Source organism: Trichoderma asperellum, chromosome 4 (assembly GCF_020647865.1).
Source record: "Trichoderma asperellum chromosome 4, complete sequence".
NCBI classification, from domain to species: domain Eukaryota; kingdom Fungi; phylum Ascomycota; class Sordariomycetes; order Hypocreales; family Hypocreaceae; genus Trichoderma; species Trichoderma asperellum.
The window spans coordinates 5,088,979-5,114,522 of NC_089418.1; the positions used below are offsets into that span (position 1 = coordinate 5,088,979).

The window sequence follows — 25,544 nt, forward strand, 5'->3', positions numbered from 1 at the left end:
ATCAGAGCGCAGGGCGAGGCGATGTGCCCCTGGACTCTGCTGCAGGTAGCAGCTACAAGCGCATCTTGTACACCGCAGCGCTGTGCTTGCTTTCGGGACAAGCGCCGCCACCATCGCTAGCAGGAACCGGTACCTTGACGAATGCAGATGGACGCGCTCCGGTAATCAAACGCACGGCTGCGTATCTGTGACGTTTGAGACGGCCAGAGTGGTTGTGCATCCCATGCGCTTATCTTATTCTCCGGCAATGGAGGCGAGCCACAAGCCTCTTCTTTTCGCCCGGGTGTGCTTTGCTTGCCCAAGTTGCACCGCATGTATGTCATGTACACACAAATTAGGTACATGATATCTACTCGCAAAAGCTCAAGACTTCTGTGCAAACAGGGAGGGCGCCAGAACTTGCCCAAAGCGTCGTCCCTGGCAAGCCTAAGCTTTTCTGCACTGTATCTGATACAGCACCTAATCAAGCATCCCTGCCCTCTAATACTGCTAAACTTGGGGGGAAGAGCACACAAGACCCTCCCATGGGCTCTGCTGCCCGCTGTGCTGTGCACACAGTGGATGCCGCTACAGGGCCGCGTCGACAGCACAGTGTCGCATCAGCAGCCCCTGATGGGTGGAGATGAAGTCAATCTCGGCTGGGTCGGGGGGGCCAAAGTGCTGGTGCTTGTTTTGCAACTGCGAAAACATCAGTGGAAACAAGTGGTGTACATAGTAGATGCTGCGACATGACGAACGTTGAATTCATGTTCACATGCAAGTGAATACTAGTAGCGGCAACAGTGAAGCACCTCGTCTGTGTCCAGCATCCTCCACTTATATACGAGGCACATGCTCTATATGGCTGCTTGCTGTATTCGGACACGCAGCCCAAAGCAGCGACAGAGTCAGCCCTACCAGGAACGGGAATAACTTCACCGCCACGCCATCGTTTTTCTTCATGCATGGCCCTCCCTTGCGCATGTTTATCGAGTCATCCAGGCGAGAAAAGTCCAAACTTTGCCACGGGCTGCTGCTGCTACAATTGCTATGGCATACAGTCGCTTGTCGGCAAGTCTCTCGGCTACCTAATAATAGCACTTATTGTTATTGTGATGTGCAGTGTTTACTTACTTCAAAGATGGCACCCATGCCCTAGGCAAGACTCTACGCAACACTGCTATAAATACCAATCTGATGATTCTTGATTGCTACATACAAATTGTCCATTCTTCAGCTCTTCTATCTTGCGGGTCAATCCACGTTCTAGATTCTTTCGGGGTGCCCAGAGTCCCTTGCGATGGGAAATAAATCGGCGTTGCTCGCCCCACAGCGATTTGCCTGAGATGGAGGCGGCCCCCTTCACTCTGCAGCGATGCCGACTTGGACAGCTCAACGGCTTACAATTTGGAATACACAGACATGTATTCTATATCCAGCATTACCAACTTCAGTACCATGCCCTGTGTGAAGAAGAGCAAAAGACACTGACTGTAAAGGAGTATCAACAGATCTTCGCCATTAGCAGCGTCACTCCCAATAGCAGTCTAATGCATATCCATGGAGCATATCAGCCGTATTACCCATATTTCTCAGGATCGTCCCAATCTACATACATACATACATACATACATACATACATACATACTTATATACAAGCAGGTACTGAGCTCTGGATAAGCACGTCACAATTCCATACAGCCAATTGTCAGGATCGGAATTTCCAAGTCAATCAGACACCCTCTCGCCGCTGCTACCCTTACTCTTTGTTCGCCTTTCTCTCTGCCCTCTCCTCAATCATATCGTCGTATGTCACAGAACGAATCGTCTCCTTCTGCTGAGTAAACAGCGGCGTAGGCATAGCTTCATATGCGGCAAAGTTGATGATCGAACTCCATGCTCGCCGCTTCCCAACCTGAGGCAATCGACGACGGGATGCAGTTGGTGCCCTCTTGTACGGCCGTAGTGAACCTGTCTCACCATCTTGAGGCTCCTTTAGTTTGATAGCATCTCGATTCGATTCTTCTAGCAACGATTCCAGGGGCAATATAGAGCCATCTTCATTAGCCAAGTTAGCGAATGGCTGTGGATGATTGGCACAATCGGCCGAATTTGTCGTTCCTCCAAGTAAAAGCTCAGGCTGCCCATCAAGGACATCTGTGTTAACCCCCTGAACATCCCTCTCAGACCCCTGATAGTCCCCTCGCTGAGCATCAGCCCTTTCAAAATCGAGAGTCGCCGCAGAGCAAGACCTGGAACGAATGTCTCGCTGCTTGTCTTCGCTGTCTTGAGGTATCTGTTCGCTGGGATCTGGTCTTTGTGATGGAAATGGTGGAGGTAACATGCTCGCATGCCCCAGATCGGCGGTATGATGTCGATTCGCCAAGGGATCTATCGGATCGACACGCATCATCTCAGGCCTTTCCGCCTTGGCATCACTTGTCTCATGACTAGATGAATGATTGGCCATGGAGCCGAAGCGTAATGGATCAATGCTTTGGTCCACGCTTTGGGAGCAATCATTGCGAGCAGCATCACCACTCACTGCTATCAAATCTGCCTCGGAATGCGGTGTATATCCCTTTGATGTCGGTTCCTTGTCTTGATGATCATCATATGCGTCTTCGTTTCGCTGGCGTGCCATCCTCTTTCTCCCTTTATTAGCCCTTCGCAAGCTGCGAGCATGGTACTGCCACCTCATTTTGCTCTTCCTTTGACCGCGAGGCGACGGAATGACTTTCACAATTTGACAGTCCGAGTCGTCGTCAGATGAGGAAATGGATATGACATCGTGTGTTGCTTCGGTCATGTCTGCCATTATAGCTGTCAGGCTATGTCTCTAGTTTCCGCAGCCAGAGGGGTCTATGCAGGGGAAAGTTGGATGTGCAGTTATTAGGTGACTGTCAAGTGTCTGTGGTATTTGGTAAAGTTTTGAAAAATAAAACGGAGGAGGAGCGAAGAACAAGTATGACCTGCAATAACTTGAGATGAGCCAAATGTGAAGCAAGAGTGACCTCTCTAGCGTGCAAAAATCAACCAAGAGAATGCGCAGCAGCCAAATTCACTTTACAGTTACTACAGTCTAACGAAAGATCCAGAAGAGGTTTGTTGTTCATGGCATTGCATTTTTGTTTGTCCATGTTCATGCGTCTATCATATCGCTACAATCCATATTATGTAGGCCTCTAACTCGTCGAGATCCGTGGCGCCTGAACTTTTTATTTATTTTTTTCCCAGCCCTACCCTATCATCTTACATGCGCTCTCGTCTCCGAGGGGCAGCCCGAATAATATCATCCACTCTCAAGAGAAGCTGTTTTTCGGGAGTATTAGCATCTTGTCATCTAACGGTGAAAATTGATGGTAGGAATAGGAGTGAGTTGTCTTACCTCTGCTGCCTCGCTGGCAGATGAGACAACCGCCTTCTTCAGCTTGTAGCTCTCAATGACTCCAACCTCTCGCATGTCTGCAATGCCGCCACCAGGAGTCATCAGGTCGAGACCATATGTGGTCAGACCATCATAGATGGCCTTTCGCAGGCGCGCCACCAGCTCACCAGAATCCAATCCAGCATTATCAGCCAGGATAGTGGGCAGCTGTCGGAGGGCGATTGCAAAGCTAGATACAGCCACCTGCTTCTTGCCCTCGACTCGTGTAGCCGCACCCTCAACAGCCTTGGCCATGAGCATCTCAGCACATCCACCGCCAAGCGTTGTTCTGGGCTCAATGACAGTTTGGGACAGGACAGCCAAGGCGTCGTGAAGACTTCGCTCGGCCTCGTCGAGCAGCTGTTGTGTGGCACCGCGCAGCACAATGGTGCATGCCTCGCCAGCCGCCACTCCCGAGAACTTGATCAGTGTATCCTCGCCAATGATGACTTCCTCGATCAGATCGCAGTGACCGAGCTTGACCTGGTCGGGGTGGTCAAAGGTAGAGGTAATCTCACCTCCAGTGACCAGCGCCAGCCTCTCAATGCCATCAAAGTCGGCGTGCTCGATGGACATGATGCCAGCATCGGTAAAGAGCTGCTCGGGCCAGTTGTAGATGAGTTGACGGTTGATGAAGCAGTTGATGCCGTGGGCCTTGATCTTCTCCACCTTGGCCTTCATCTTCTCCTTTTCGGCCTTCTCCAGCTCAGCCAACTTTCCAGTTGAGCCAACCTTGACACGTGCTCCAAAGATCTTGACCTTGTCTGTGTCCATTGACGTGTTTGCAACCAGGATCTTTGCCTTCTCCAATCTCTTGGGCTGGTTCACGCCAATTTTCTTGTCCAGGATGAAACCCTCATCCAGGTAGGAGTCGCTCAGCTTTCCTCCGGCCTTCTTGATGATCTGGATGTGGCTGAGATCGGAGGATTTCTTCAGTCGAAGGATCGCATCGACGGCGAGCTGAGAGAACTGGTCCCGGTCTTGTGACAGTACCTTGGAGCTCAAGGTTGTTCGTGCAATAGCGATAAGGTCCTTTCGGAAAGCCTCGGGGCTCTTGCTGTGGTCGACGGCAGACTCTTCAAGGGCCTTGAGAGCAGCCTGGCTCGCTATCCGGTAACCTTCGATGATGGTCTGAGGGTGGATCTTCTTGTCAACCAGCTTCTCGGCCTCTCTGAGAAGCTCGGCAGCCAGCACAGCAACAGACGTCGTGCCGTCACCGACTTCGTCATCCTGAACCTTTGAGATGTTGACCAGCACCTTGGCGGCAGCGTTGTCGAGGGCTATTGACTTGAGGATCGTGGCACCGTCGTTTGTGACCATGATATCGCCGGTAGAACTATATGGAAGCACGGGTCAGGGGCTGAGGGGCTAGGCAGGGCATTTGTAATAGACAAGCCAGCACTCACGCAGATTGGAGGATCTTGTCCATTCCTTTCGGACCAAGAGTGCTCTTCACCAAGTCTCCCACCGCGATAGCGCCAACAAAGGCCGCCAGACGCGCATTCTCACCCTTCTCCTCGGTGGTGCCCTCCGCAAAAATTTGGGTCGGTAAGAAAGACTGCATGGCGGGGAGGTTTGATAAGTCAGTTGGGCAACAGATACTACTTGGCCACAAGGCATGCAGAACGCGTCAACGGCAAGACATACCATGGTGTGAGGCTATGTGTAAAACAACAGAATTACGGGACACGAAAAGGTAAAAGGAGGCTGTATCGAGCTGGCCACTGCTAGCAGATGAAGACCAATCCTCGGTGCCTGTTTTTCCTGACGACGCCGCCAAGCTCTCCTTTACCTCCAAGCAGTTCCGTCTCGCAAAAACCCCCACCATCCCAAAAAAGCTGCCACGTGACTTGCCCCTCTGTCGGAAAATTATCGGCTCAGGAACATCGCTTCTCCGCCGCACACTTTGGAAAGTTGGAACAACAAATTTATGCTAGTTTGGGGTATCGCCGCCGAAAAAAAACACACGTCTGGAGTGTCCACGCCCTCGCTCGTTACGCAAACACCCACGCCCCGGGTAGCGAACGCATCCAGCCACCGTCCAGAAACCTTCATCGCCGCTCCGTCCTTGGAGATTCAGCATCGATCTCCCCTGAGCCGCCTCCCAATCCTCAACTTTTACCGCGCCGAAGCGGGGCAATCTCGGCACCCCTCCCCCAAGCAATCATGGCGCCCTCTTTCGACCAGCTGCGCGAGGCTGACCTCGACGACGACGAGTTCAACGAAGATGAAATTGATATCTCCGACCTGCGCGAGAAGTTCGAGGTCCAGCTGGAGCAGGGCTACGACACCTTTGTGGTCATCGATGGCCTCCCCGAGGTCACGGAGGACCAGAAGCCCAAGCTGGTCAAGTTTTTGCTGAAGAAGCTCAACACTGTTGGAAAGACCAAGGAGGAGCTGATCTACATGCCTATGGGCGAGGATGGAAAGTCTCAGCGGTAAGCAGGGCCATTTCTCTTTCGCCATCTCCATTCTTCCCAGTTGTCCACATCGTCAGGAGACAAATGTCTAACTTTTTCTTCTTCTTTTTCTTTTCTTGGTTTAGCTTTGCTTTTGTTGAGTACTCCTCACCAGCTGAAGCTCAGGCCGCCACTCGTCAGCTGGATGGCGTTCCTTTGGATAAGAAGCACACCCTCCGCGTCAACAAAATCACCGATATAGAGAGATATGGCCGAGAAGGTCGAGTTGACGAGAAATACGTGGCCCCTGAAATTGAAGAGTTCACCGAGAAGGAGCACTTGAGATGGTGGCTGAAGGACCCCTCCGGCCGTGGCAGAGACCAGTTTGTCATGTACCGCGGTGATTCCGTCGGCGTCTTCTGGAACAACGAGAAGGATCAGCCCGAGAACATTGTCGACCGCCAGCACTGGACCGAGGCATTCCTCCAGTGGTCACCCTTGGGCACATACTTGGCATCGGTTCACCAGCAGGGTGTGCAGCTGTGGGGTGGCGCATCTTGGTCACGACAGGCTAGATTTGCCCACCCCTTTGTCAACTTGGTTGCCTTCTCCCCGAACGAGAAGTACATTGTCACTTGGTCCAACAGACCCATCTCCATTCCCGAAACTGGCCACCCTGCTTTGTCAATTGACGACGAAGGCAAGAACTATGTCATCTGGGATATCGAGACTGCTGCTCCTCTGCGATCATTTGCCAATCTAGATGCTCCCAAGGGAGAGGAGGGCAAGCCTCAGCCAAAGATGCAGTGGCCTGCGTTCAAGTGGTCTGCGGATGACAAGTACGTCGCTCGTTTGACCCCCGGTGCTTCCATCTCCGTCTACGAACTGCCCCGAATGAACCTCCTCGACAAGACTAGCATCAAGATCGAGGGCGTGGTCGACTTTGACTGGGCTCCGGCAACACCCCAGCGTGAGGGAGTCAAGACATACGAGCAGCTGTTCACCTACTGGCAGCCTGGCACGGGCAGCAACCCTGCCAAGGTCGGTTTGATGAGCATCCCCTCCAAGGAAATTGTCCGCAGTCTCAACCTTTTCAACGTCAGCGACGCCAAGCTGCACTGGCAGTCAGATGCGGCGTACCTCTGTGTCAAGGTCGACCGACACTCCAAGTCAAAGAAGTCACAAGCCACTACTTTGGAGATTTTCCGAGTTAAGGAGAAGGGAATTCCAGTTGAGGTTGTTGACACCATCAAGGACACCGTCATTAACTTTGCCTGGGAGCCCAAAGGTGACAGATTTGCCCTCATCACTACTACCGAGCCCGTCGGCCCCACTGCCGTCCCTCCCAAGACATCGGTTTCCTTCTTCTGCCCTGAAAAGGCCAAGGGCCCATACGCCGGCAACTTCAAGCTGCTCCGTACTCTCGACAAGAAGAACAGCAATGCCATTTACTGGTCACCAAAGGGACGATTTGTGGTCATTGCCACGATTGCCAACCAGCAGAGCTCGGATCTCGACTTCTACGATGTCGACTTTGAGGGCGAGAAGCCAGAGTCCGCCAAGGACCTGACTGCTAACTTGCAGCTCATGAACACAGCCGACCACTACGGCGTCACCGATGTCGAGTGGGATCCCTCAGGAAGATTCGTCGCCACGTGGGCATCGGCATGGAAGCATGCGGTACGTACTTTTACATTTACAAGATGCACATTCAGGAGACTATATGTAATCGCAGGACGAGATGGCTAACGCAAAAACCACAGATGGAAAATGGATACCACATCTACGACTTCAAGGGTGAGGCGCTCCGCGAAGAGCCCATCGAGAAATTCAAGCAGTTTCAGTGGCGTCCGCGACCGCCCACCATGCTTTCAAAAGACGAGCAGAAGCAGATCCGCAAGAACCTGCGTGAGTACAGCAGAGTATTCGAGCAGGAAGACGCCGACCGTGGTGCGTCTGCCGATCTCGCAGTTGTCGAAGCCCGCCGCCGCGTCCTGGATGAGTGGCATGCTTGGCGTGCGGAGGTGGAGGCTGAGGTCGCTGAAGAGCGGGAGGTCCTGGGTCTGCCGCAGGATCCACATGCTGCCCTTCTAGAGGCAAAGACAAAGGAGGTGGAGGCACTCGACGGAGCCAGCAACGAAAACGACCGGGTGATTGAAGAGATCGTCGAGGATGTGTTGGAGGAGAGCGAGGAGATTGTGGCATAGATGGATATGGGGTGTGTATCTCTCTCTTTTGTCTAGCATGGGTAGGCATTCCGGGAGTGCTTTGCGTGTATGGGTAGATTTTCACCGGATTTTATTTACGGAAAATGGCACAAAATAATGACAGTTTTTTTTTTTCTTGGAGAAAGCTGGATTGTCTCATCAGCCATGGAGATGGAGAGATGTGTGTGTCTGGTCTGGCCATTAGCTGCAGACCATGCAATTTATTCTACTACTAGTAGTAGTAAAGTATTCTATTATTGTTATTATTATTATTACTGCTGCTACCTACTAACCTAGTAATTCTCGTCTTTGCTTCATACTGTATACTCCGTATTGCGGCTGCTTCGTAATGCAGCCAGTGCCAGCAGAAGTGCACACGTATGCCGTAACTCGTCCTCCGCAGACCCCGGCGACTCAACCACTGTGATGCAATTTTACACAGGCTGCGCAAAGTTGTTTTGGTGGGCTGCAGGGAATGCAAGACAGGCTCTGGCGGCACGGCACACATGGCCGTTCGCAGTAATATTACGGCCATCGCACCAAATATCTCGCGATCCTCGACTGGGAGTGGCCTGCAATTGGCTGCTGCGCAGGCTTGAGGATCCAGCCCTGGCGAAGCGGCAGAGACAGCAGGCCTGGGGGTTGAGGGGGGGGTTCTGATACGCGGGGCTACCTCGCTGACTCGTACCGATGCCCCAAGAGTACCTCGCGGGCCCGCAGCGGCGGCCTCGCTGAGGGGGTATCCGCGCTGGAGAGGAACCCGTTAAGCGACTCGCACCGCGTACCCAGCAGCGTCGGGCCAACCCACAAACCCGCACCACACCATCTTGCACAGTATCTGAGCCACGCTGCTCTCCCTCTCCCTCTCGGGCCTCCTCTCGCCCTCGCCATCGCCAGTTTCCATTGCCCTTGTCCTGAATCCCTTCCAACGCCGCAGGGTCCTGGGCTGGAGGTGCAGTACACGAGCAGCGATCCCAAGTCGGACGGACTAGACGCCAAACCCCCTGGCCAAGCGAAAAGCGAAGTCGGTCGAAATAGAGCTCCAGCGCTTTCAAAACACAACCACCCGGCCCGGAATCCACAATCTGCGTCACGCCTCCTATCCGTCACAAACGAAGCCGCAGGCCGTTACGCAGCGCTCCTCCAGAGCTCTCTCTCGACTCACATCTGGCCGTGCCGCGGGTTGTTCGGCGGTTTTTGTGCCTGGTTGCTTGCTGTGCGGGACCGGTTTCTGCCCAGCCCCCAGCTCTCTCTTCCTTTGTCGCCTCCCCCTGAGGCCAAGACGCGAAATCTATCCCGATTCTTGCCACGGCTGGGGATGGCTCCTCTAGCATCGCAACAGCATCTACCTCTCTCTTGGTAGAGCTTTAGCAGCAACATTCTTCATGTGATCCATTCTCCGACAGCCGCCTTTTTCGTCTCAACAATGCTTCGACGACCTCCGGGCCAAGGACGATGGTCCTCGCAGCATCAGAAGCTCTTGCTAGCTTTTGCTATCATCCTCATCCCATGGATTCAGCTTGTCGACGCTCAGCAGCAGCCCCTACAGCCTCAAATCCGAATCCATTCGCAAAGAGACGACAGTCCTCTTGACTCACGATCCGAAGACGCCACCAACAACCAGTGGTACGCCGCACAAGTCGACGATGTGCACGCTGAGGCGAGGTTCGATACCATAAACAGAAAACAAAAACAACCACGTCAACAGCCACAGCAACCGACGCCTCTGCCGCAGCAGCATCAACGCGCTCGACGTGCCCCGTACGATTACGTCAACAAGGCGCCAAATCGATCCCAACAACCAAACCAAGAATCCGATAAATCAAAATACATTAAAGTCCCTAGCGATGCGAGCGCCCTCGCAACTTTAGCTCCGGCTCAGTCCGTTCGAGCACCACACACTTCACGACATCTCTGGCCTAGCAGTAGCGCTTCTGGGCTGGCATCGCCGCAAAATGCGCGGAGTCTGGAGGACTGGGAAGTTGAAGACTTTGTTCTTCTGGCGACCGTCGATGGAGACCTCTATGCCAGCGACCGAAAAACCGGCCGGCAACTGTGGCATCTTGAGGTCGATCAGCCAGTGGTAGAAACAAAACACTACCGAACAAACAACTCCGTCCTCGACGACGATTACAGCCCCGTAGATCATTACATATGGGCTGTTGAGCCCAGCCGCGATGGAGGGCTTTATGTATGGATTCCAGATGCCGGTGCCGGCCTCATTCGAACTGGATTTACCATGAAGCGGCTTGTAGAAGAGCTTGCCCCGTATGCGGGCGATGAGCCACCGGTCGTGTATACAGGAGACAAGAAAACGACCATGGTTACGCTGGATGTGGCTACCGGACGTGTGCTTAAGTGGTTTGGTTCCGGCGGGTCCCTTGTCAATGAAGGCGAAAGCTGCCTCCGACCCAATGCCTTTGGTGATCCAGACAACGAAGAGTGCAGCTCCATGGGTACCATCACCCTGGGAAGAACAGAGTATACTGTGGGAATCCAAAGACGAGATGGCCGCCCAATTGCAACTCTTAAATATGCAGAATGGGGACCAAACACCTTTGACAGCGACCTCTACCAGCAGTATCATGCGTCGCTCGATAGCCGCTACATAACCAGCCAGCACGATGGCAAGGTTTATGCTTTCGATCAGTCCCGGTCGGATAACCGTTTGCCCCTCTTTAGCCACAAATTCTCCTCTCCGGTGGCACGGGTTTTTGATGTTTGTCGTCCATGGGACGCTGTCGCGGGCACCAACCCTGAGCTTGTTGTTCTTCCCCAACCGCCAATGCCATCACAGGATGAAACTGTTGCCAAAATGCGAAGCAACAGCATCTTCCTCAATCAAACCGAAAGTGGTAGCTGGTATGCATTGTCTGGCCGGGCCTATCCTCTCATTGTCGACGCGCCGGTGGCTCAGATATCGCAACCTGACTGGTGGGATACGGCTCCAGCATTTGATACGATCAATCGTTCGAAAATTTCCAAAGCGATGGTGGGCACCCACTTCTTGGACTCATTGCGGAGTGATGGCTACCAACATCAGCATCTGACACTCCCTCCTGGAATTCTCGACGATTTTTCCGATGACGTGGAGAATGGCTCGAATAACGCTCACGCGGTAACACCTGCTGTTCCCCAAGAGCCTACCATCATAACAAAAGCCAAAGCCTTTCAACAAAGTGCCACGAATAGCGTCATAGAGTTTGTCAGCAACCCTGTGCTGATTATTCTTTTCGTGGGTTCGTTGATATACAACGAAAAGAAGCTCCGACGAGCATATCACCGATTTAGGACCGAAGGCAGTCTCAAAGACATATATCCATTCCTTACCCTAGATCCTGGTGCTGGAGACGAATCAGGCGATGAAAAAGATGCAGCATTTTCCTCCTCCTCTTCTACCACTCCACTCGCTAAACTTGAAGACCAAAGAGTGGAAGAGGTAACTAAACCAAAATTAGACTCCACAGCTGGCGATGAAGATAGAGACAAAGACAGAGATAGAGATTCTTCCGAGTCCTTAGAGCCCGGTCAGAAGACAGACGAGAAGGTGGTCGATGGGGCTAAGCAAACAGATGATGCTCCAGACACACAGGCGCAAGACTCTGCCAATGGCGCCGCTCCTGAGAAGAAGAAGAAAGCCCATAGAGGTCGTCGAGGTGGTGTCAAGCACAAAAAGAATCGCCCTCGTGAGGGTTCACCATCACGAGATGATGATGGAGGACTTAGTACGGTGGATGAGGCCGTTAGCAATGCTAAAAAGCTGGGCGATCGGCCCAGCCTCGAGCCTGACTTCCGAACGATCTATAACGACATGCAAGCTGTCACAGGCTCTATCATTAGCATCGGCAACATCGAAGTGGACACAGATATAGAACTTGGCATGGGCAGCAACGGCACCGTTGTCTTTGCTGGTAGATTTGATGGCAGAGATGTTGCTGTCAAGAGAATGACTATCCAATTCTACGACATTGCTACGCGGGAGACTCGGTTGTTGCGTGAGAGTGACGATCACCCCAATGGTAAGTTGTTACGCATATTGTGCTATTTTTTTTTTTTTTTTTTTTTTTTTCACATGGTAAATCCAAGTGAAATAAATACTAATTTGACACTCGCAGTTATCCGATATTACTCACAGGAAATGCGAGGAGATTTCCTGTATATTGCATTAGAACGCTGCGCCGCCTCACTTGCAGATGTGATTGAGAAGCCAAATCACTTCCGTAACTTGGCCAATGCTGGACAAAAAGATTTGCCTGGCGTCCTGTACCAGATCACCAACGGCATTACTCATCTACACTCCCTGCGCATTGTCCATCGCGATCTGAAGCCTCAGAATATCTTGGTCAACTTGGACAAGGACGGCAGACCGAGACTACTAGTCTCTGACTTTGGCCTGTGCAAGAAACTGGACGGTACTCAATCTTCGTTTGGAGCAACGACAGGCCGAGCAGCTGGGACGACTGGATGGCGTGCCCCCGAGCTTCTTCTCGATGACGACGGGCAGAATCCCGCGGCTCAGGATGGAAGCACACATAGTGGCTCAGGCACCATTCTCGTTGGGGATCCTACGCTCCTAAATGGTCGACGCGCTACGAGAGCCATTGATATCTTCTCCCTGGGACTCGTCTTCTTCTACGTGCTCACAAACGGCTCACATCCGTTTGATTGCGGCGATAGATATATGCGTGAGGTCAACATTCGCAAGGGCAATTACAATCTCGATCCCTTGGATTCGCTCGGCGACTTTTCATACGAAGCCAAGGATCTAATTGCGTCCATGTTGCAAGCAGACCCCAAGTTACGGCCTACGTCTGTGGAGGTCATGGCTCACCCGTTCTTCTGGTCCCCAAAGAAGCGTCTGGCTTTCCTCTGCGATGTATCAGACTCGCTCGAGAAGGAAATTAGGGATCCTCCTTCGGATGCGCTGATGGAGTTGGAGAGACATGCTCCAGATGTCATTAGAGGAGACTTTTTGAAGCTTCTGACTCGGGAGTTTGTCGACTCCCTGGGCAAGCAGCGCAAGTACACAGGATCGAAACTACTCGATCTGCTGCGTGCCCTGAGAAACAAGCGCAATCACTATGAGGACATGTCGGATTCGTTGAAGCGGAGTGTGGGTTCCTTGCCGGATGGATATCTGGTGTACTGGACGGTGAGGTTCCCGATGCTGCTGCTTACGTGCTGGAACGTGGTGTATAACTTGCACTGGGAGACGTCGGATCGGTTTAGAGAGTACTATGAGCCTGCTGGACTGTAAAAGGGGGTAGTTGAAGAGAAAAATATGGAGGGGGGCTGTCATGCATGGTGGATAGCGATTCCTGTCATTTATAAAGCGATATATATGACAGTTTAAAAGCGTTTGATTTTTTTTTTTTTTTTTTTTTTTTTTGGATTGTATTTTATTTCATGTTTCAATATTAGCTTCAACTTTGCTTTCACAATGTAACAGTATGCGGGTAGTAGATGACTCTTTGCAGTAGTTGCGTGACACATTTCTCTTTATTTCATCTCTATGTACCTATCTGTGTACTATTCCAACATTCGCTCTTACAAGACTCACACTTTTTTTTTTGATATAGTGTGAAATCGATCAAATCCAACGCCTAGGCAATGTCACAAGTCCCTCATCAATAAAGGGAAAAGCAATAACAGTCAAGGGATATGTAAGGAAACAACATTATTCCGTAATGTAAAAAAAAAAGAAAAAAGTGAGACAAAAAGAACGCGAGTAGTATCTTCAACGCCCCCCTTTTTTTTTCTTCTGGTCTTTTTTTCTTTCTTTCTTTACTGTTTTATCCCCACTGAACCAGAATCTGCTTCTTACCCTTCTTACCCTTCTTGCCCTTTCCTCCCGCCTCAACATCGTCCGCTTCCTCAGCCGCAGACGACGACACCGCAGGAGCAGCAGAAGAAGCCCCCCATTGGAAGTCTGACTCCCGCTGGCCAAAGTCGCGTCTCACGCCGCGACCTCCACCGTAGCCAAAGATGGTCGTTTGAGGTTTCGGAGCTGCGGGAAGCGCAGGGAAAGCGTCTTCTGCGCGGGTGTTTGGCGGTGCTGGGCCTCGGCCGCGAGACTGGGAGGATGATGAAGAAGAGGCGGTCCATGAGGGTGCGGAGGCGGCCGCAGATACGCGGGATGATGAGGATGAAGACGGTGTTGGCAGAGAAGGGAAGGCTGATGCTGAGGGGGCCTTGGACGAGGAGGATGAGGAAGACGCTGCCACCCAGCCGGGGGGCCCTCGTGAAGCGGTGGGCGTTGGGCCGCCGAGTCGAGTACTGTTCTTAAGTTTCAAGACTCTGTTCGAGTTTCGTTGCGAAGGCGCAACAACGGTGAATCTCGTGTTGGCAGCCGCGGCACTCGCCCATCCGCTGGAGCTTGAGGTTGCTCCCTGCATGCCACCAAGGCCCGGTAAGCTGGGGTAGTCCTCGTTGATGGCCCGCCAGTCTTGCCAGGCCTTTCTGAGGTTATCAGCCTTGCTCTTGTCCTCAAAAAGATCTGCCAGCTCTCTCACGAGAGTTGCGAGGGCGTTTGATGATGCATCCGAGAACAGGGCAAAGAAGGCCTCGATGAGCTGAGGAGCTGTGAAACCGTCCTGGCGGTATGTTGAGATGTGGCTACGGAAGGCTGCCATCTTGTGCGCATCGTTGCCCAGGAGGTTCGCAGCCCGCTCGATGACGCTACCGTGGCGAACTAGGCGAGCTCGTTCTTCGGGCGAAAGGCTGGCTGAGTCGGTAAGGCTGAGGGCCTCGATGGCGTTGGTCGCGGCAGCGGGGCCGGCGCCTGGTCCAACGCTTCGGGGCCTTGAAGGGGGTGTTGCCGTAGCATTTCTGGCTGACGATGCTTGAGCTGGTGTGGGTGCGAGCGTGGGAGTTACTGGCGCGGTAGAGGGAGTTGGAGTCGACAGCTGGCCTCGGAATGTCCGGTTTGAACCCGAAGGCGCCGAGGCAATGGCCATTTGTCGCTGAAACGCCAGTTCGTCTCTCCGCAGAGGCACAGTCGAACTCACAGTTGGCAGAATGCTATCCTCGTTGGGGTCTCTTCCTCTGTTGCCTCTTGCCCGTCCCTGGGCACGTCCTTCTCGCTGGCCGCCGCGTCTTTCCGGCTGATACGATTGACGAATATCAAAAGCAGAGATGTCGACAAGCCTGGCATCTCTGCCCACATGTTTACCGGCATGCTCGGCGAGGTTGTGAGCCTGCATGTCCAGCTCGGACTCGAAGACGACAAACTTCTTCTCCAAGCATCCGCGGTCAGAGCACAGGAAGTGGTCCTTCTTGAAGTGCTTCTCCAGCTCTTCATAGTTGAGGAAGTAGTGGGGCTGTCTCGAATCTCGTCTGTCGCAGAGGAAGCATCGCTCGTGCTTCATGCGGCAGTGCTCAAACAGCTTGTCGTCGTCATAGAAGCGCTGGCCGCAGAAGCCGCAGAGCGGGTGGCCCTTGAAACCCGTCTGGTCAGCAGCGCCGGGCTTGTCGTCGCCGTGGCGCATGTGCTTCTCCAGCTCCTTATCGCCGAAGAGCTCATGCTCGTGGGTGAAGACCTTCTTGTTACGAGTGCAGAGATCGCACATGCGCTTGTGGTGCGCCGACTTGACGTGCCGGTGGAGGTCGGCCCAGCCCAGGCCGGCAAAGTCGCAGGACTCGTCGGGACAGTTGTATCTCAGCAGGAGGACGGTGTCGCCAACAATGTCCTCGTTTGTGTACTTGATGCCGATGTTGGTGTCGGTGGTGGTGAAGTCCTTGTCGGTGTAGTCTTCGAATCGCTTCTCGGCATCGTCGGTGAAGATGACATAGGATGCTGGCGTCTATAAGAGCACCGGTAGTTAGCATACATGTATTGGCAAAAAAGCAAAGGGAAGTCAATGACGTACTCGGCAGTGGGCACAATCCTTGACCTTGTACAAGGCCCTCATGCGCAGGCCGCAGATGTGGCATGTCTTGTGGTTGCACGGCGCGATCGAGTGGTGGGCAACCGGGTTGGCGCAGATGAAGCAGACTTCGGCGTCGTCGTCGCCGTCGTCGACCTCTGGCCGGGTGGCCGCCATGGCCTTGTTCTCTTTGCCGGCTCCAGACGGCGCAGCCTCTGCTGACCCGGCCAATGTCGCAGCAGCAGCATCTTGTGTTCCCTTCTGGCCGCGTCCCTGTCCTCGATTGCCGCTGCCTCGTCCTCCTCGCTTGGCCCCTCCGCCGCCGCCTCCTCTACTTCCACCGCCGCCGCCACGGCCTCGTCCTCTAGAGCTGCCGTCGCCTCGGCTGGTGTTTTGAGCTGCTCCCTCCGGGGCTGTCATGGTTGAGTCGGGGATGGGAGATTCGGGAAATGCGCTGAGGCTCTCCGTAGAGGCAGCTTTCTGTGGGTTCGGGTTGGGTGTAGGCGTTGAAGAAACGTTGCAGCTGAACCCCCACGGGCAAAGCTATCGCTTATCGTCGAGCTAATGCTCCACGGATGCACGGTCTATGTAGATGTCGAGACAGGTAATATGGAGAGGAGAAGAATAGAATAGTATAATAAAATTATGTGGCAAGGTTACAGAAAACAGCAGAAATGATGGCGAAGAAGAGAAGCGAGAGGAATCAAGCCTCGTTGCGGATTTTTTGGCCTCGATCGTTCAGAGCCCCTCCAGCAGGGCTACCGCCTGGGTTTTGTACGTACAAAACGAGGCAAGCCCGCTTGCTCTGGGCGGTGTTTTTTTACCCTGCTTCAAGCCCTTGGAGCGAAAGGCTTGGGGCGGCCAATCAGCGGCGCGCGTTTCGCCTTGCAAGGCTGTGTTTCCGCGCAGTCCGCCCTGATGACTCAGCTGCAGCTGCGGCTCGCTGTAGAATCATAGCCCTGTTGTGCTTTTTATTGCAAATGCCGGGTAGCTCAGGTGGCCGCCTCTAGTCAGCGGGAGGAGTCATCCGGCAAACGACGCTGAAGAAATTAAAATCAAGCAAATAGGGGACTTGTTTCACAGCACTCTTGTCTTGCTGCAGGCCTTGGATCAATGTGGCTGATTAGATTAGATGGATTTATTATTGCTCATGGCTCATTCGCCTTTGAAGCGGTGACGTTTGCCTTGTACGGGCACTCCGGCCGTAGAATAGGGGATTGCCATGGCGCAAATGTGCTAGCAGCAATAGGGTAGCAATAGGGTAGCTCGTTACGAAACAGGCCCATGGAATCATTTGCTTCCATTGTATGCTTTGGTTTCAATTTATTTTCAATTGCTAATACGAATAAAATACGGGTATAGCTGCAGCTTCTCGGCACATCCGTAACACATCTCTGAGGCTACCCTAGCACCACTTCTTTATTCACTGAGCAGTATCTCTTCTCTTCCATGTTTTTGCATCATTCCCACCCCAAAAAAGCCATTGTAAACTCCACATTGATAATCTGCAGCATTGTTTATATTAGTTCGGCTGGGAGCATTATACGCTGTTTATTCTCCATTTATTTCCTTTATATTCACGATTCTCTCAAAGAAAACCGTCCAAGGTAAGATAAAGATGAAAAAAAAAAAAAAAAAAAAAAAAAAGATATCACAGCTAAAAAACACCAGATGAATCCGTCGAGTCCCCTCTGACCTAGCCTTTCCCTCCGCCACCCAATTTCCATTTACACCAAAGAAAATTCAAATGACTCTTCGCTGAATACTCCTCTCCTTCCATCCCTCCTTCTTCCCCCCTATACGGATGATAGTAAATGAAATATGATGATTGATGACCCAGCCTTGTTATGTAACCCCAAATACGCCGCCGGCGCGCCCGGAAAACCCCACTGCAATCGATGAAGTCGTTTGCTTTCATCTCTGGCCGCTACCGGTACAAGTGATGATGGTATTGCTGTTTTGAAAAACATGTTTTGTTTTTTTCCTCACCTTCAGAAACTCTCCCTTTTTACTCCTCTCCAACGGGGTAGAGATGGCTTCCAATATCCTTATTCATCCGGAACATGTCAACCTTGGCCTGCTTGAACACGGCCATCATCTTCTCGTCACAGCGAATCTGGCGCTTGTCTTTGGGATCTTGAAGGTCATTTGCCTTGATGTGCTCCCATAGCTTCTTGACGACTTGAGGACGGGAAAGCTATTGTTATAGTCATGTTAGCGGAATGCGTCCCCCCCAAAAGGACATTAGAAGAGCATGTCAAATCAAATCAACCCCATGAACGTGTTTTTCTCCTCTTCTTACCTGAGTTTCACCACATAGTTCTGACAAGGTAGGGCTCAAGTTGAAGGGCTTCTGGAAACCACCGCCGGCTTTACGCTTCTTGGCAGAGTCTCCGCTGGCATCAACCTCGCTGTCGTCATCATCTCCGACCTTCTTGGCGCTCTTCTTGCGGGGAGCCTTCTTCTTCTTTGCCATCCGCGCCTTGTCACCTCCGCCGCGGGTGGTGCGGCTCATTGCCAGTCTGTTTTCCTGCGCCTGGAGCTGAGCAGCCAGGCGGGCGTCGGCATCTTCTATGGACGAGGACCGCTTGGCCTTCTTCTTGGCCGGCTCGGGAGAGGCGGAGGCATCGTCGTAGTCAGAGGTGCCATTGGCGGCTGGCCGCTTGTTGCTGGATGCGTCGGGCAGAGGTGAGGGAGGAGCATCTCCGGCATCAGCGCCAGAGACGGCATCGAAGCGTTCCTCTATAAGCCTCTTGATAGCATCCTAGAACACGCCAGGCGGGTTAGTCTTTTTTTTTTTTTGGGGCCAAGACGTGGATTTCCTCTCATGGCACTATATGCTTGCCTTTTGCTCACTCAAGTCCTTGCCGCCCAGAGCAGCCTCCAAGGCCTGGCGGACCTTTTTGCGCGAGATGGTCTCGAGGTCGGCGGTGGAGAGGATGTCATCAATGAGGGCGGTGTAGCGCTTCTTGTCGTCGGAAGACACTGTGATGGGGGGAAGAGCAGGATTTTGTTAGCCATGAGCCATGATAGGGTTGCCATTGTCATCATATCGCCATCTTTAGTCATCGTAGTCACCGGCAAGGGAAAGGCGCCGATGCCAGGTTGCATCGAATCGGATCGAACCACCAGGCATTGGGTTGCCAGGGTAGGGTAGATGATTTAAGGAATAAAGAAGGAAAACAAAGGAACGAAGGGGGAGGAGGGTCGGAAAGAACAAGAAGAACAGCCAGAGGCAACAGCACCAAGAGACGAGAAGAAATCAAACGCACATGGGAGACTCATGTTGGCCGCGTGATGTGCTGCGTCGTCTGCAGATTCGGGGTTGAGGCGCGAAACGAGGTGGATCGGCGCGCGCTACACGCCAACGGACAGGCAGCTTCAGAGCTCGGCAAACGCAGGCAGCTCCCAACAGGCTCGTTGAAGGGCCGCGGAAGAGAGAGTGACGGATGGACGGGAGCGCGCAGCAGCTCTGCGGCCTCAGAGCATAGCCTGCGATGGAGCGCGCGAGAGGATCTGGGTCGTCGGAAGCCGGGCTGGCGCTCAGATGGTGTCTCTGTCTCTGTCTTGCTGTCTCTGTGTCTCGTCTTTTTTATGCGGATATTCGTCACCGATCGGACTCGTCGAGGATGGCAGGACGCAGATCAAGCAGGAGAGAGAAGTCAAAAGCTGGACGGGGCTTGCGTCGGGTCGAGGCGCGAGGCTGGTGCCGGGTCGATGGGGGAGAAGCAAGTTTTTGTCTGGCCGTTTCTGAAGCTTCTCAGTTGGCGGTTTTCGGGTCGGTACGTTGCGGTGACGTTCCCCGTGCGACGACGGATAAAGGTGGATCACGAGGCTCGCTGCTGGCGATTTTAGCGGCAGTTCAGCCCTCTGGAACAGACAGGGAGGGCGCTGTGATTGGGCGGCGAGCCACCAGCGGGAGGGTTTTACAGGGGAGTTTTTGCTGCTAGTGAGGCGATAAGGCACCGTCGGCACTTGGGCGGTAGCTGAGATGCTGAGCGCTGGGTGCACGTGAAGAGGGAGAGAAGAGAGATGCAGGGAGGTGCAGGCAAAGAGATGGGGAATAACGCGCAAACGAGAGGCAAAGAGGCGGAACGCAGAGGAGAAGAAGAGGAAGAGGGGGAAGATATAAGAGAGAGAGGAGAGGAGAGGAGAGGAGAGGAGAGAGTGAGCAGTGCAAAATTTATAAGATGCCGGGCCGGGTCAGCTGCAGAGCGGTTTGCGCGCATGCCACAGCACTTGTAGCGTCTCGTGTGGTGGCCTGCAGCGGGCGAGGCGACCTGATTAGCGGGCGAGCGGCCGTGCGCCAGGCCCTGGAATCCGGTTGCAGGAGCGCTAAACCTGCCGCTGTGCGAATCGCCGTCCCGCATTTGCTGCCGCTTCGCAACGACGCCGCACAAGCTGAGGTGGCCGATGCGTGTGGTGGCTTCGGTGAATGCAAGATGCATGTAACCAGCTGCAGCGTGCATGGGCAATTGATTAATGTCGCGAGATGTGAAACAAGGCATGATCCGGGTAGACAAAGGGTCGGTACCGGAAGCAAAAAGAGAGGCAAGGCATGTGTCTGTGGCAACTCTAAACTCGTACAAATGGCGTTGCAAAGATCAATGATTTGAGCTTTATATGTAAATGAATCTACTAGACAAGAAGCTGAAAACTCCATACTCACGACCAATACTACATGTACCAACTTCAATGTGATGTACATGATGCTTTGGTATCATCTCTTGGTTTCACAAGGCACGCCCTCATTCATATGTACGTCCACGTACTCCGTATATGATACCTCAATGATATCGCCCTTTCTACACGTATCTAATCTGCCCCATGACCTTCATGACCTCCATGAGCTTCATGACCTCAGGTACCTGCAAACCGGCTCTCCCCACTGCGGTGCGCCCTTGTAATTCCACATGCCCGGCGCGTTGCCGGTCTTGAGGCCCTCAATGGCATCTGCCACCTGCGGGCCCAGCCCTTCCTCTCGGAGCTGCCGCAGCGAATAGAGGTACGTCTTGAAGGAGAAGAGAACGGCCCGAGTCTTGGGCAGCCGGCTGAGCGTCTGGAGCTCGATGCGAGCATAAGTCTGGACAGAGAGATGGAAGAGTCAGTACATGATGTACTCATGTGAATCAGCTGCTATTTAGGTATAGTAGTAGATACATGTACACGCAGCGGGTGGTGCAAATGCTGTATACATGTAGCCACATGTACGAGCAAGTACCTGGACGTGATAACAGTGTAACACCGCCTCGTGGAAGGTTTATGCAATGAAATAAAAGGGGGCTCTCACCTGGCTCATGTCCGTCTCTGCTTCAGCTGCCAATGGAGCATCGCTGGTTGGTCCATCGTGCCGTTCGTAATGAAACAAGTTGCCATCTGTTTGTATGCCCCACTACACAAGATGTTTGATTAGTTCAGGTTCAACACATGTACGTGCACACATTTGATCGTGTTCAGCTCCTCTCAGATGGGCTTCAATCTCAGCCTCAGCCTCGGCTTCAGCCGCATCACAAAGTAAACAGCAGAATAAAGAGAAGTGTGAAGAAAAGAGAGAAAGGAGGCAAAAAGGAAAGAAGACAGAGACAATAACTCACGTTTGTTCGCTTTACATTGTTGCCCACCTCAATCTTGCCAAAGAACCTCTCCATGCTTGGTCCAATCTTGTCGTACGAAGGCACCGGCGAGTGAATCTCCTTCAGCAACTTGCCCACCTTTGACGATGGATCAAATCCTGACGGAAAACAGCACTGAAATGCCACTGCACGGTGCCCCTCTGGCTCGCCAATCAGCAGAAACATGTCTTCCTCGACTGTCTCGGCGAGGGTCCGCAGTGCCGCAGCTGGATCTTCGGGCACAGCCGTGGGGAACGTCTGGCCGGTCACAAGATTCTCGAACCGAAGGCCCTGATCCCGGAGCTGGAACATGGTTGGGAAGCGAGTTGGGAGATAGTCCTTGAGCAGGAATTGGTAGAGCTCGTTGACGGCTTCGACACCGGCGGGAAGACAGCCGTGGACCAAGGCACCATGCTGGGTGATGATCTGGCGCCGCAGCGAGACTCTGTCAAAGTAGTCTGTGTCGACGGTGATGAGCTCCGAAGGGGTGTCTGCTTTCAGTGCTATTTTTTGTGTGTTCCGTTAGTTGTGACATTGGCAGTGAAGGGTCCTACTCGATGTTCGCGGGTGTGTAAGTGAGAGTGGGCTGCCAGGAGAATAGAACTTACCCATGGTGATGTGGTAAATGGGCTTGAATGGTCGGTATTTCGTGGGCTCAACGGCCTTCCAGTCCAGGTCATTCAATGGGTCGATTTTCAGAGCATCCTTGGATTGCTTTTCGGGCCGTGGAGAGTTGAATGAGGGGACATTGCGACGGCTCGACGGCATCTAGAGACGGACGGCGTGGTTAATAAAAGAGACTCGTTGATTGTATGTCTCGCAAATGATATGATACGTACAAGCGTGTATACCATACTCAGAAAGAGCACAGCAGCTCCCAGCGCCGTAAGCGGGTGAGACGCGAATGTCTCCAATAGTCTGCCAACAGACAACTCCCGAAGCGTGTCCATCTTGAAAGTGCCTCTGCAGCTAGGGAGGAATCAAATCGACAAAGGACGCTCAAAAATAAATGAGAAGAGATACAGGAAAAGTCGCTCACAGAACGCCTCTAAAAGAACGTAATCGTCAATAGCCGCACTGTTGGGTTTATATGGTCTCACGCATGCTTCCTCCCCCAACATGTATTACATGCACCTATCGCAGTCACCAAGGTCCATGTATGGTGTTGAGATGCAGCATGTACGGTACCCTTGCCGGCAATTCTTAGAATGCATTTCCTTCTCTCAAATTCTGCCAAAAACAGGCAATACCACTACAAAATAAACGCCACCACCATCTCCACAGATCTCTCTCCGCACTTATCCAGCCAATCCAATCGCCTCTGCGCTAAGAATCAACAGACAATTTTTACCCTATTCGGACATTTGCGAGATTCTGTCTCTACATACGACGCCCTCTGCTTCTCCGGCTGATATACACAAAGTTAGAATATAGCTGACTCTATACACCATCCGTTGTCGCAAATGGGATGCTGTTCAGTGACTCGGAAGTCTTTTCATGTCTACTGCTTAGTCCTGCCTAGCGTGCGGTCTGTCGATGTGCATGTTGAAGCCGCCATGGACGAGCATAGCACTGTAGATTGTGACCTGACTTGCCATCTGTGAGCCAAATGGCGAGATTTGTCCGATCTTGTTTAGTATTTCGATGCTATGGATGTTGCAACAAGTTTATCTCATAGAGTAGGAGCCGTAAACGCCACGCACAAAATACAAACCACCCCATCCCGCCAACTCCCATCGCCAGTCCTTTAGTATCCCTGTCCATCGGTTCATCAATCAAGCGTGACAAGACGAAAGCAAAACACAGTAAAAACAAATTCCCCCCCCAAAAAAAATCTGAGCTCATTCACACGCTCTCGGCTTCAATACTCGTCGTCTTGCGGCCACTCCCACCAAAGTTCCACGACCTCGTCCATTGCCTCCAACTCGCCATCCTTATCCAAATCGGAAGACCCATGACGCAAAAACACTTGCCGTAAACTCCCATCCACCTCCTCAGCGTCGATAAGCCGGTAGCTCTTTTTCTTGCCGTCGTCCACCCTGTCCCTCATCTTGCCCATTGTGCTCTCGTATTCCCTCGCTGCCTCCCATGTGCCTTCGATGAGATCCAAGTCGGGCTTGGCTATGCCGCCCTCGTAGATGCTAATGCTGTATCCGTTGGCTAGGATGGTATCACCGTTGAACCTCCACCGCTGTAAGAAACACTCGCCGCAGAAATCGGCAATCTTGGCCATCTTGTCGACGGGGGCCTGGTGCCATGACTTCCAGTGGTGGAGGCTGAGCGGGAAGACGCCAGATTCGTAAAAGCCGCTGAGGTCGCCTCTCATGTCGAGTTGGTAGAGTCCGGGGACGACGGTTAATTGCGTCTGTGTGTGGTTGTATATGCAACCACTTAACAGACCGTCTCCTTCTCTGGTGAGGCTCGCGGCTAAGCATTCGTCGACATGGGAGTCCAGCTGTCGTATGAGCGGCATGCTCATGAAGACCCCGGCGCCTCCATAAGCCATGACGCCAAAGTAGTCTACTGCCCCCTGGCTTTCGGAAAGGCCGCCGATGTAGGTTGGCAGAGACGGATCGTGTGATGCTAGGAGCTGCGTGATTGAATACGGCGAGGGAAAGAATGTGTCGTCGTCAATGATAGCTGCCCATTGCGTCTCTTGGCTTGAATAATCATGTAGGTCCCGAATGATGGCAAAATGCTGCTCGTTGACATTAAATGAGCAGTTCCATGGTCGAATGGCTGTTAGGTTGATATCGTGACTGTCATAGAGTGATTCTAACGAAGTAAGACTATCGTCGGTAACCGATTCGTCAACGACAATGGCCAGAAACAAAGCACCAGTCCCTGACATCCAGTGAGAAATCTGAGGAACCGAGTCTTGCAAACGAGAGAGTGTCGTCGCCACACCAAAGATGACATTCGAGAAATTAGCCATTGGGTATGGCGCTGATATCGGAAACGTAATAGGGTCACAAGATCTGGCCTGGTCTAATGAACTAGAAGATGAAACACTATTACATTCGTCATCGAGATCCAGGATGTCTGCTCTCGATCCTAACAATGGCCTGTCGACATCGGCGACAGACTCACGCGGGCTACTCTCATTGCTATATACGCCACGAAAACACCGTTTTCGAAAGACGACATTGCGAGTCAACCCGTACTCCTTGCGTCTCAAATAATCCAGATCTGAGGGACATGATTTGACTGAATGGAAACCGTCCTGTGCTGAGATTGCAATACCCAGGCCAAAAGGCAGCTCGTATTGCCTTGTTCCCTTGCTATGTTCTTTCTTAGCAAGCAGAGTAAGAAGAAATACCGTAATCACAATGATGACGACCGTAAGGCTCCTGTGTGAGACTGGCGAATGGCAGCGTCTGATAAGCATTATGGATCATCTGCATGATCTTGACTAGAACGAGGGCCGGCTTCGTTTAACGTATTTCTTCTTCTCTCTCTTCACGGTCGTTGCACAGATGTTGCCAAAAACAATTCAGCTCCATACAGTCGGAAAGAAAAAAAAAAAAATAACCTGCATCATAGCAGAACTAGACGTTATACCTTCATCGCCTCCTTGCAGGTCCCGGCGTGTCAGGGGAGATGCTCCAGGGATGCGCCAAGCTGGCGTCGCGCGCTGTCAACGCAAGTCGGAGCATCTCATCTCCAAATTAGATCCTATCGGCTACTACTAAGGCCAGATGCCCATCCACTAGGGACACAACACAAGCAAGATAATACAGGCCATGATGCCAGCTAGGTACAATGCAGACAAGTATGGGCAGGCGACAAGCCGAAATGGACGCGCGTGCCGGTAGAAACAGAGCCGTGTTAGCCGAGTGCTTGGCATTGCCAAGATAGAAAAGTTTTGTGGGAATTAATTGGGACAATCATAACGGTAAATGAAGCCAAGAGGGAGAAGAGGGAGAAAGAAGCCGGGGAAAGATATACCCTGGCTGGGGTAGTGATCTTTGATGGCCCATCCTGTATCTGGAGCGCCGTTGCAGTGATCGGGTCGCGTGCGTGACGCTGGATTTCAACGCAAATCCATGCTTGTA

The 25,544-nt window shown here is 52.5% G+C and overlaps 8 protein-coding genes across 8 annotated transcripts; 2 read left to right on the forward strand and 6 right to left on the reverse strand.

Moving 5' to 3' along the window:
* Positions 1-1,738: 1,738 nt before the first annotated feature.
* Positions 1,739-2,797, reverse strand: TrAFT101_008089 (uncharacterized protein; the record flags this gene model as incomplete). Its single annotated transcript, XM_024900567.2, has 1 exon — positions 1,739-2,797. One exon carries the CDS (start codon positions 2,795-2,797, stop codon positions 1,739-1,741), a length of 1,059 nt encoding a protein of 352 aa, XP_024758790.2.
* A 229-nt stretch (positions 2,798-3,026) lies between these two features.
* On the reverse strand, positions 3,027-5,668 carry CCT2 (T-complex protein 1 subunit beta). Its single transcript, XM_024904073.2, has 4 exons — positions 5,054-5,668; positions 4,813-4,964; positions 3,368-4,742; positions 3,027-3,291 (listed from the first exon to the last, which is right to left on the reverse strand). The coding sequence occupies exons 1-4, from the start codon at positions 5,054-5,056 to the stop codon at positions 3,232-3,234; spliced, it is 1,590 nt and encodes a 529-aa protein (XP_024758789.2). The 5' UTR covers positions 5,057-5,668; the 3' UTR covers positions 3,027-3,231.
* On the forward strand, positions 5,360-8,237 carry PRT1 (Translation initiation factor 3 subunit b). The gene is made up of 3 exons (XM_024904072.2): positions 5,360-5,844; positions 5,952-7,485; positions 7,569-8,237. The coding sequence occupies exons 1-3, from the start codon at positions 5,573-5,575 to the stop codon at positions 8,010-8,012; spliced, it is 2,250 nt and encodes a 749-aa protein (XP_024758788.1). The 5' UTR covers positions 5,360-5,572; the 3' UTR covers positions 8,013-8,237.
* A 594-nt stretch (positions 8,238-8,831) lies between these two features.
* TrAFT101_008092 (uncharacterized protein) lies at positions 8,832-13,646 on the forward strand. The gene is made up of 2 exons (XM_024906814.2): positions 8,832-12,031; positions 12,128-13,646. Exons 1-2 carry the CDS (start codon positions 9,439-9,441, stop codon positions 13,267-13,269), a joined length of 3,735 nt encoding a protein of 1,244 aa, XP_024758787.1. The 5' UTR covers positions 8,832-9,438; the 3' UTR covers positions 13,270-13,646.
* On the reverse strand, positions 13,482-16,633 carry TrAFT101_008093 (uncharacterized protein). Its single transcript, XM_024908363.2, has 2 exons — positions 15,881-16,633; positions 13,482-15,814 (listed from the first exon to the last, which is right to left on the reverse strand). Exons 1-2 carry the CDS (start codon positions 16,295-16,297, stop codon positions 13,805-13,807), a joined length of 2,427 nt encoding a protein of 808 aa, XP_024758786.1. The 5' UTR covers positions 16,298-16,633; the 3' UTR covers positions 13,482-13,804.
* Positions 16,634-17,885: 1,252 nt separating this feature from the next.
* Positions 17,886-19,162, reverse strand: TrAFT101_008094 (uncharacterized protein; the record flags this gene model as incomplete). Its single annotated transcript, XM_066128234.1, has 4 exons — positions 17,886-18,074; positions 18,180-18,641; positions 18,723-18,862; positions 19,150-19,162. The coding sequence occupies 4 exons, from the start codon at positions 19,160-19,162 to the stop codon at positions 17,886-17,888; spliced, it is 804 nt and encodes a 267-aa protein (XP_065984351.1).
* Positions 19,163-20,445: 1,283 nt separating this feature from the next.
* On the reverse strand, positions 20,446-22,673 carry TrAFT101_008095 (uncharacterized protein). Its single transcript, XM_024900450.2, has 5 exons — positions 22,329-22,673; positions 22,098-22,257; positions 21,472-21,992; positions 21,168-21,269; positions 20,446-20,960 (listed from the first exon to the last, which is right to left on the reverse strand). The coding sequence occupies exons 1-5, from the start codon at positions 22,437-22,439 to the stop codon at positions 20,730-20,732; spliced, it is 1,125 nt and encodes a 374-aa protein (XP_024758781.2). The 5' UTR covers positions 22,440-22,673; the 3' UTR covers positions 20,446-20,729.
* A 396-nt stretch (positions 22,674-23,069) lies between these two features.
* On the reverse strand, positions 23,070-25,319 carry TrAFT101_008096 (uncharacterized protein). The gene has a single exon (XM_024900469.2). It carries the CDS (start codon positions 24,875-24,877, stop codon positions 23,351-23,353), a length of 1,527 nt encoding a protein of 508 aa, XP_024758780.1. The 5' UTR covers positions 24,878-25,319; the 3' UTR covers positions 23,070-23,350.
* Positions 25,320-25,544: the final 225 nt, after the last annotated feature.

Excerpts from the sequence above, each read along its gene's own strand:
- TrAFT101_008093 (XM_024908363.2), bottom strand. The coding sequence starts at position 16,297 with ATGACAGCCCCGGAGGGAGCAGCTCAAAACACCAGCCGAGGCGACGGC. Across the intron at positions 15,815-15,880 it reads AGGATTGTGCCCACTGCCGA|ACGCCAGCATCCTATGTCAT; the intron begins GTACGTCATTGA and ends GTGCTCTTATAG.
- TrAFT101_008096 (XM_024900469.2), bottom strand. The coding sequence starts at position 24,877 with ATGCTTATCAGACGCTGCCATTCGCCAGTCTCACACAGGAGCCTTACG.
- TrAFT101_008092 (XM_024906814.2), top strand. The coding sequence starts at position 9,439 with ATGCTTCGACGACCTCCGGGCCAAGGACGATGGTCCTCGCAGCATCAG. Across the intron at positions 12,032-12,127 it reads GAGTGACGATCACCCCAATG|TTATCCGATATTACTCACAG; the intron begins GTAAGTTGTTAC and ends TGACACTCGCAG.
- PRT1 (XM_024904072.2), top strand. The coding sequence starts at position 5,573 with ATGGCGCCCTCTTTCGACCAGCTGCGCGAGGCTGACCTCGACGACGAC. Across the intron at positions 5,845-5,951 it reads GAGGATGGAAAGTCTCAGCG|CTTTGCTTTTGTTGAGTACT; the intron begins GTAAGCAGGGCC and ends TTCTTGGTTTAG. Across the intron at positions 7,486-7,568 it reads CATCGGCATGGAAGCATGCG|ATGGAAAATGGATACCACAT; the intron begins GTACGTACTTTT and ends CAAAAACCACAG.
- CCT2 (XM_024904073.2), bottom strand. Across the intron at positions 4,743-4,812 it reads GACAAGATCCTCCAATCTGC|TTCTACCGGCGATATCATGG; the intron begins GTGAGTGCTGGC and ends GCTTCCATATAG. Across the intron at positions 3,292-3,367 it reads CTGCCAGCGAGGCAGCAGAG|CTTCTCTTGAGAGTGGATGA; the intron begins GTAAGACAACTC and ends CCCGAAAAACAG.
- TrAFT101_008095 (XM_024900450.2), bottom strand. The coding sequence starts at position 22,439 with ATGGACACGCTTCGGGAGTTGTCTGTTGGCAGACTATTGGAGACATTC. Across the intron at positions 21,270-21,471 it reads ACAATGTAAAGCGAACAAAC|TGGGGCATACAAACAGATGG; the intron begins GTGAGTTATTGT and ends CATCTTGTGTAG. Across the intron at positions 20,961-21,167 it reads CAGAGACGGACATGAGCCAG|ACTTATGCTCGCATCGAGCT; the intron begins GTGAGAGCCCCC and ends CTCTCTGTCCAG.